General features: G+C 37.4%; 1 protein-coding gene across 3 annotated transcripts; it reads left to right on the forward strand.

Annotated features, from left to right (window-relative positions):
- Window positions 1-300: 300 nt before the first annotated feature.
- LOC131433018 (5'-deoxynucleotidase HDDC2) lies at window positions 301-5,278 on the forward strand. 3 transcript variants are annotated; one of them, XM_058599738.1, is made up of 5 exons: window positions 301-755; window positions 828-1,086; window positions 1,302-1,440; window positions 1,498-1,652; window positions 4,608-5,278. In XM_058599738.1, exons 2-5 carry the CDS (start codon window positions 874-876, stop codon window positions 4,884-4,886), a joined length of 786 nt encoding a protein of 261 aa, XP_058455721.1. In that variant the 5' UTR covers window positions 301-755; window positions 828-873; the 3' UTR covers window positions 4,887-5,278. The 3 variants fall into 3 exon arrangements, with proteins under 3 accessions (XP_058455721.1, XP_058455723.1, XP_058455722.1); XM_058599740.1 differs by having other exon boundaries at window positions 312-755; window positions 912-1,086; XM_058599739.1 differs by having other exon boundaries at window positions 313-755; window positions 891-1,086.
- Window positions 5,279-9,044: the final 3,766 nt, after the last annotated feature.

Consider the following 9,044-nt stretch of genomic DNA (forward strand, 5'->3'; position numbering starts at 1 on the left):
AACAAATCCCATCCCAGTTTTGTTTCCATTTGCTGTCAACTGTATAAATATGACAGCAGTCGTGGTTGGAACTAGGCTAGTTTTGGCTTCATGCGAAAATGTCACAAATATCGTGGAAAATTACTAACACAATCAAATAAGAGTTTTTCGACTACCTGCACATTTTATATCGTGGTGTGAGTGTACCGTTTACACATTGTCATATTATTATTATAAGGGAAGGATGGTAAATGGACAGGTGGCGAAATTTTTCTATGTGTGAGTTCGGTTTTCAATTTATTTTAGAAAAAAAAAGATGATATGGGGAAGGGAAGTGTAAACATCGTTTCAAGATCGCCTGTCGAATCATGTCCAGTTGCTTTAAGCGAGAAGTTTTATTTCATATTTACCAAGACGGGAATACTAAATTATCAAGTTAATTTAATATAACTTCCTACCCGAAAACACCACATATTGGCTATGAAATAAAGTTTTGAGCCATATTTTGTTCCGATGTTAACTTGCGTGGATCCCGGTGCCATATACTTAATTTCGTGTGAAAATTACAAACACTGCCAAAACCGCCATATCTCGCCACCAATGTTAATTCTACATCGTGTTTAGTGAGGTTGCTATACTGACCGTCAATAAGAGCTTAATAAATAAATATAGTTTTATCTAGAGTGACTCTAGTTTTATCCTATGAAGATGTAATATGTGGTACATAAAAGAATGCTTTAGAAAATCGTATTATAAAATCTCTCAGTTGATTTCCCGTAAGTATAAGTGTAGGCACACATTACAAATATTATTTACATGTATTTGACAGTTCATTTTATGTCAAATAGCTAGTGTGATGATGGTTTTTGGATACCTGAATTTGCGAGCATAAAAATGCTTACTATTTATAGGTTATCCACTAAACTAAAAAGGCAATCGTTCGATCTGTGCTCAAAATTATCTAAAATTGTTATGTCGCGCGAAACACATATTAATGGTAAAATGGAGCTACCGTCTGTGAATGGTATTTCGACAACCGAGACGGAAGAAAAGACGTCGAAATATAGTGATTATGTAAAATTTTTGGAGCTAGTTGGTAATCTCAAGGTAAGTCGTCAACAATTTGTGTAAGTTACATCCTATTTTTGTTTGAATGAGCGAACAAAAAACGAAAAAAAATGTTGCGTAACTCAGTATCTTATTAATGATAACAAAATTTAGTTGAAAGTTAACGCTTATATGTTCATAAGCTATATCGCTAACAGCTGTTCCAGTCATATGACCTAGTAATCAATTAGATACCTATATATTTGTTTGCACAGCACACCAAGAGAACTGGATGGGTTTTGCGAAATGTTAAAGATTGCGAAAGTATATCAGGTCACATGTACAGAATGGGATTGATGTCATTCCTATTGGATGGTAGTCAAGGATTAGATAGAATTCGTGTCATGGAATTAGGTAAGTGTTTGTTTTGAAGTAGCAAGTTTGGTCAATAACAGAGAAATTTAATTTTAGCGCTTATACATGACCTTGCCGAAAGCATCGTTGGTGACATTACACCGTACTGTGGCATTTCAAGGGAAGAGAAGCTACTTCGTGAATTCTCGGCTATGTCAGAAATTGCGGCATTACTTGGCCCGTGCAAGGATCGCCTGCTTGATTTATTCAACGTGAGTCATTTCAATTTTGAGATAGTGACTAGGATATTGACGTGTTTTTCATTGACGAGTACTTGCTCGTGTCAATGAATGGGATGGGTTTGAGATTAAATAACTTTTTGCGTATGTTGACATTTTTTTCGGATCTACAAATCAGCTTTTAGTTCTATAAAAAAGATTAAAATTAAGGAAACCGTACTATTCATACCTGAAGGTTTTAAAGAATAGCAACGCTCCTTTTAACAAAAAATTACATTGCTTTAAAATATATCAATTGTTTTCGTAAGTATTCCTCTTCAAGACTCATGGTCACTTTTCAAAGGGAAGAAATATTAGTTCAACACAAACAAAAATAAATGTGTTGGTGTAAGTAATAAAACAATGCACACCTGATGCCAAGTGAAATTGCTTCATACTTTGTAGAATGAAGAACACTACGTATGAATTATTCCTATAAGGTGTTTGATTTTGTAACACCTAAACTACATACGTAAATTGATAATGATTTTTCTCATTCAGAAAGGCTACGCAATCACTGTCACCGACTTTTCAATCGCGGCCCGGATGTTCGAGTGACATATACTATTCGACCCGGTTCGTTGCGATCAGCAAATACCTGTGCGTATTTGACAAAAATGTGTACTCATTTTTCTATAAATCTTGTTACTTGGAAATCATGCAATCGGCTATACCGAACCCTAACGTTATGTTCTGGAGACACCGAAAGAATCAAAAGCTTCAAAATGGGCCTTGAATAAATTTCTCATGTAAGCGATAGGTAAAAAGTCATGATTACTTCACTAGGTGAATTTAAACAGGTGCCTAATATATCTCGGTTGATTTTTCATTTGGGCGTATAAGCAAGTGTCAGTTTCTCGTTAATCACTCTCTCTTTCGATTATTGTGTTGTGATTAAAAAGATTTTCTTTGATATCACTATTCTGTTTGAAAGTCGAAAGTTTCGAGTATCATTTCATGCAAAAAGTTGAGTGATAAACGTGGAAACCGCTTGGTAATTAATAGAAGAGAAAGTAAACAAAGAGAAACTGTCACTTGCTTACTTGGTTAGTGAAAAATATAAAGTTATTTTAAATAACTGCAATGTTATTATATATTGTATAACTATATTCTGACGAATAATACTTGAAACTGTTCGAAAAAAATTTGAGGGTTGTATTCAAGACACGACCGAGCACAATAACATTAAAAATGGAACGTTTCTAGGGTCTTCATAATTAATACGAAAGTAAAGATAATTACGATGATGATACACTAAACTAAAAACTTATTCAATTGACTAATTACAAACATGCTCTAGTTTAAGCGCTTAGATTACTTTCTTGATAATTGATTCTATTCAATTTTTAACCTTCCCAAATTTTTACATTGTTAAGTTTTTGAATAACGTCCATTAACTAGAAGTCAATTATGATGAATTCAAAGTTACTTGAAGGCTCAATTTTAGATACAAACAACCTAAAGATTTAAACCTGAACAAATGAAACTATTTTATTTCATGATGATAATTTTCGAGAAACGCACTAACTTATTAATTTTATAAACAGTTTGATGCTATTTGATATTGCATCTAATAGTTCTGTATATGTGAGTCTGTGGAACTCATTTATACTACTAAGTCGAGGAGGCCGCTTTTAGATAAGTTTCAGAATTTAATTTTGAATCTTTTGAAGCGTTTAATTCCTGGTGGGACAACAACTTGTTAAGTCAAATTTAATGAAAAAGAAGTATCATCATAACACAACTTTATACTGAATCCATTTGCGCTCCACCGTTTTGTTCGTATGGGGATAAAGATTAAGGTATGCAAACCGATCCGTTGACAAATTGAAACATTTTTAATCTTACAATATTGAAGCTTTGGAATCATTTAAATTAGGAAAATCCATTAACAAATCATCGAGGAACAAGCGCTGCAAATTAGATCCAAAAAATCTATCGCCGATAATTCTAAATTGGCCTGATAGTTACCAGAGAACCAAAATAAAATACTCAATTCAAACCAATTGAAAAAATGGTATGCAATTGAAATATTCAAATGGCGTTATCTCATAAGTTTAAGTTAAATTTTTCCGAATCGATTGGTTGTTAAATTATATCAATCCATCAACAAATGACTGAGTTATTAACGTTCAAAATTATGACGAAAAAAGGTTACGCGGCTATTTTTGAAACTTTTAATTGACACCCGGCCCCGTATAGCGAAGAGTAAGGTATTTTTAATGCCATAAAAAAAACACAAGAAAGAAAGTAAACATAGAGAGATTCTCATTTGCAGCTAAGCGCTACTTTTTTGTAGAATATATTGAATTTTTCGAAGCGATCGATTCGCACAAACAATCGTAGGCTTAATTATTGATGTTCTCGAAAAACAAAATATTGCATGCGATTTTTTTCATACGATTTTTTTTAGTTAGTTGTTTATTTTAGCCCGATTTTTTTTCTGTAAATAAAGTAGCTAATCTTCCGATGGAAATTTTCGTAATTTTTTAAAAATATAACTCAAATCGGTTGTTTCTGCTGTTTACCGCAATTTTCCATCAAAAAATAACGAATAGCGAAATCAAAGCTTGGTGTGTGTGGGTCAAATTACAGTTTTCTTCGTTTTTGTACAGCGGAAATTCGGAAAAGAAATATTAGTTAATAATAGTTATTATTATTTATTTATTCAATACATTTTTTTATTGGTAGCAAAGAAAACTGCTTTTTGCGTTTTTCAACAATGGCTGTTTTCTTGAAATTGTAAAAGAATCTTGAGGCTAAACAATTCGTACAATTTTTTTAAAATCGGGATATAAGAGCTAGATTTGCGCCAGGGTCATAATTGTAAATTAATGTTTTTAATTTAATGTGAAATGAAGAAATCAATTATCCTAATGGATTAATCCAATAGATATTCATTAATGATTTATTTTTGTGAAATAACTGGTGTAACAATTTTCATTACAGGAGTACGAGGCAGGCAAAACGGCGGAGGCTAAATTTGTCAAAGATTTGGACCGTCTCGATATGGTTCTACAAGCTTTCGAGTACGAGAAACGAGATAATTGTCCGATGAAACACCAGGAATTCTTTGATTCTACCGAAGGGAAGTTCTCTCATCCATTTGTGATCAATATTGTTAACGAAATCAACGCTCAAAGAGTGAAGTTCGCTGAGAAAAGTGCACGTTGTGTCTCGGATAACTCATCACCAACTCGAAAGGCCGCTAGTGGAGGCAGTAGATGATTTTGGCATTGGAAATTTATACGTTCATTTCACTAACGGGATTCGAATTACTGCTAATTGCATGGAGTGTACTTTGTGTTACTTAATGAGCCGGGGTTTATGCAATGTGATCTCATCTTTGCTTATTGCTTCTATGGTATTTCTTCGGGAACGTAGAGTAAGAGCCTATGTGATTGGTGTTAGCTAGTCAATCTGAAGAGATAAGTTTTAGGGAAATTTTAAGCTAATATTTTACGATCAATCCGATTCGTATTCAGAATGTAGTGTTGTGATGTAAGAAGATTGAAGAGGTCAAATGTCCGGAAACATCGATATGTTCCAACTAATAGTATTTTGTCAACAAATAACTCAACTCTATTTATGTCCACGAATAAATTAAATTTAGACAAAAATCTCAAAGTTTATTATATAGTTGTTGAATAACATATCCAAAATCATTTCTTAAGATTTGCAATAGAATGAAAAAAAAACAATTATAACGAATGGATTCAATTTCTATGAAATCAATGATTGCAATAATCATCTAAATTTTATTCACAATTTTGACTGAGGCAAACTAAAGCTTTTTACTTTTCTCACGAGGAAAGGCTGTATGCAAATCGATATTTGAACCGGAATACTGAGTGCCATAAACCATTCGAATTGATTTCGAGACATTATAATTTACCGGATCAAACTTCCTGTCAAAAACCTCAAAACCGAACTCACGTAATATTTGTTGACACCCGATTGTGCCGATTTTCCAAAACTAAGATCCGATTGATGGTCTTATGGTCTCATAGAATTAATTGCGTACGGAGGAAATTTGGCACCCGGGGCGAAATAAGATTTGCCGCCCCCATCGTCGGTTTAGTGAGCAAAAAAAAAACAGCTGAACTCCATCTCCGGAAAGAATATAACCAGAAAAACATAGCAGGGTGCATAAGTCTCCTATAATTTCATGGGAAATGTTTTTTTCTATTCTTAGATTCTTAGAAATAAATAAAAGAAGAGTTGGGTTTATTATATCGGAAATTAATTCATTGATTTAATTGCTTTATTTATCAGAATAGTAAAATAAATAGTTAGTTATGGCATTCTACGAAACGATTTCGACTTTGCATATAACACATTTATTATGTGTTCTATTTTCTATACGTCATTTTGCACAAACTTTTTTAGTGCAATAAATTATGATAGTTCTTTTTACTTATTCGTTCAGAAACACATTTATCGCCTTGGAAATAAGTTTTCTTTAACATTCAGTAAAAAAACATCGATTTAATAGTAATTGAAGAATCTATAATGATTTTCATAGAAGGGAAACATATTTCCCTTGAGCGTTAAGAGGTTAAATAACGCGGAACAAACGAGAGTGAAAAGCAACATACAGAACTTTGATGTCGATTATTTCGCTATCAAAATTCTATACGGGACTCATTTCTGGTATTCAGAAGGACAAAAATGTGGAATTCTCTACGATATTAAACACTGTTCGGATAGTTTTTCTCGAACGCGAAACGGGCAAATTCTTGTTTTATTCGCCCTCGTTTGGTGAAAGTTTTGCCTGCAAAAAAAACTAATCAAACTATTCTAGATTTGCGCTAAACTGATGTTTTTATCTTCGATTTGCAAAGAATCAATCTTTATAATACTTTAGATAATATTGGAGCCGCTAAAAGGGCAGCAGCAGCATGACGCAATCGATGTTCTTTAAAGAGAAACTGACTCTGCGAATGTCCCGCTATTGATTTAATACTGAACTGAATTATTGATACTGGAACTGAAATAGATCTGGACCTGAACCAACCGAAATGATGCACGTACAAATTTTCAAGCGCTGTAAACTTCTCTATAGTAATTTTTGGAACACATTTGTTACATTCTCGAACCGACTGCCCTGAATTGTAACGTAAACTGAGTTTAGATTTCCGATATAATCAACTTCTACTAATTCAATCTATTCGCATTAAGTGCGGCTGGAATGAGTACTTAGTTAGTTTTTACCTCTTGAAAAAGTCTCAATGTAACTCTCAACGAACTTTTTACCACTGGTTTGAAAGCTACTATTGGGCCATTGATCAAGTTCGAAGATTAAATGGCTGTGACTTCTGGTTCCGGAGATATACTGGTATAAGTGACTTACTTACTCTTTCAGTCGTAGACCACGCGGGTTGTTCTCCGACATTCTAACAACATGCCCGGCCCACCGTAACCTTGGCGCTCGACCTTGGCCGTTTGGACGAGGGTTGGTCCTCCCAGCAACAGGTGCAGTTCATGGTTCATTCGCCTTCTCCACGTACCGTCTTCCATCCGAACACCGCCGAAGATGGTTCGCAACACCTTCCGTTCAAAAACACCTAGTGCGCGTTGATTCTCCGCGAGCATTGTCCAGGACTCGTGCCCGTAGAGGATAACCGGTCTAATCAGCGTTTTGTAGATAGTTAACTTCGTACGACGGCGAATTTTGCTCGATCGAAGCGTCATACGCAGTCCAAAGTAAGCACGATTTCCTGACAATATGCGTCTCTGAAATTCTCTGCTGGTGTCATTATCGGCAGTCACCAGTGAGCCCAAGTACACGAACTCGTCGACCATTTCGATTTCATCACCACCAATCAGAACTCGTTATGGGTGGCTGACGTTATCTTCTCTCGATCATCTGCCTTTCATGTACTTTGTCTTTGACACATTGAAGTCTAGTCCGATCCGCTTGGCCTCAGCTTTTAGTCCGATGTACATATTTTCCATCTTCTCAAAGTTGCGTGCTATAATATCAATATCATCAGCGAAACCAAGTAGCTGGACGGACTTTCTGAAAATCGTGCCACTCGTGTCTATCATCGCTCTTCTTATCACACCCTCCAAAGCAATGTTGAATAGCAGACACGAAAGGCCATCACCTTGCCGTAGCCCTCTGCGAGTTTCGAAGGGACTCGAGTTTATCCCCGATACTCGAACAACGCACATCACTCGATCCATCGTAGCCTTGACCAATCGTATCAGTTTGTCCGGGAACCCGTAGTCGTGCATGATTTTCCATAGCTGTTCTCGATCGATTGTGTCGTAGGCTGATTTGAAATCGATGAATAGGTGATGTGTGGGCACATTGTATTCGCGGCACTTTTGCAACACCTGGCGGATGGCGAACACTTGGTCCGTGGTAGCGCGTTCGCCCATAAATCCTGCCTGATATTGTCCCACGAATTCGTTTGCAATCGGTGAAAGTCGACGGCATAAGATTTGGGAGAGTACCTTGTAGGCGGCGTTCAGCAGAGTTATCGCCCGGTAATTGCAGCCTTTCGCCCTTTTTGTAGATGGGACACACGATTCCTTCCATCCATTCCTCCGGTAAAATCTCGTCCTCCCAGATCTTGGTAACGACCCAGTGCAGTGCTTTCACTAGTGCATTACCACCGTGTTTTAGTAGCTCGCTTGGTAGTTGGTCAACGCCAGCGGCCTTGTTATTTTTCAACCGGCTTACCACCTCCTCCACTTCTTGGAGGTCTGGGACCGGCAGTCTATCGTCCTCCGCACGCGTTCCCAAGTTCGTTACCGCGCCGCTACTTTCGTATTCCGCCACATCGCCATTGAGGTGCTCGTCGAAATACTGCCGCCACCTCTGGATCACCTCACAGTCGTTCGTGAGAAGATCCCCGTTGGTGTCCTTGCACATATCGGCCTGTGGCACATGGCCTCTGCGCGAACGGTTCACCTTCTCGTAGAACTTCCTTGTGTCATTAGCACGGAACAGCTGTTCCATCGCTTCGCGATCTCGGTCTTCCTGTTGGCGCTTTTTTCTACGGGATACCGAGTTTAGTCTGTTCCGCGCCTGTCTGTATCGCTCCTCGTTTGCTCTCGTCCGGTGTTGCAACTTGCTCGCCCAAGCTGCATTCTTCTCGGCCACTAACTGTTCACATTCGTCGTTGAACCAGTCGTTCCTTACGTTCGGGGCCGCCGTACCTAGTGTTGCTGATGCAGTGCTACCTATGGCAGAACGGATGTCTCTCCAGCCATCTTCAAGAGCAGCTGCACCAAGCTGCTCTTCCGTTGGTAGTGCCACTGCCAACTGCTGCGCGTAATCTTGGGCTACTCCAGCATCCCAGAGCCGCGCGATGTTAAACCGCGACGTTCGGTTTCGACGTTTGGTAGCCACCGTCGAAAGTTTTAAGCGCATGC

Source organism: Malaya genurostris, chromosome 2 (genome assembly GCF_030247185.1).
Source record: "Malaya genurostris strain Urasoe2022 chromosome 2, Malgen_1.1, whole genome shotgun sequence".
NCBI classification, from domain to species: Eukaryota; Metazoa; Arthropoda; class Insecta; order Diptera; family Culicidae; genus Malaya; species Malaya genurostris.

Excerpts from the sequence above, each read along its gene's own strand:
- LOC131433018 (XM_058599738.1), top strand. The coding sequence starts at position 874 with ATGCTTACTATTTATAGGTTATCCACTAAACTAAAAAGGCAATCGTTC. Across the intron at positions 1,441-1,497 it reads AATTCGTGTCATGGAATTAG|CGCTTATACATGACCTTGCC; the intron begins GTAAGTGTTTGT and ends ATTTAATTTTAG. Across the intron at positions 1,653-4,607 it reads GCCTGCTTGATTTATTCAAC|GAGTACGAGGCAGGCAAAAC; the intron begins GTGAGTCATTTC and ends TTTTCATTACAG.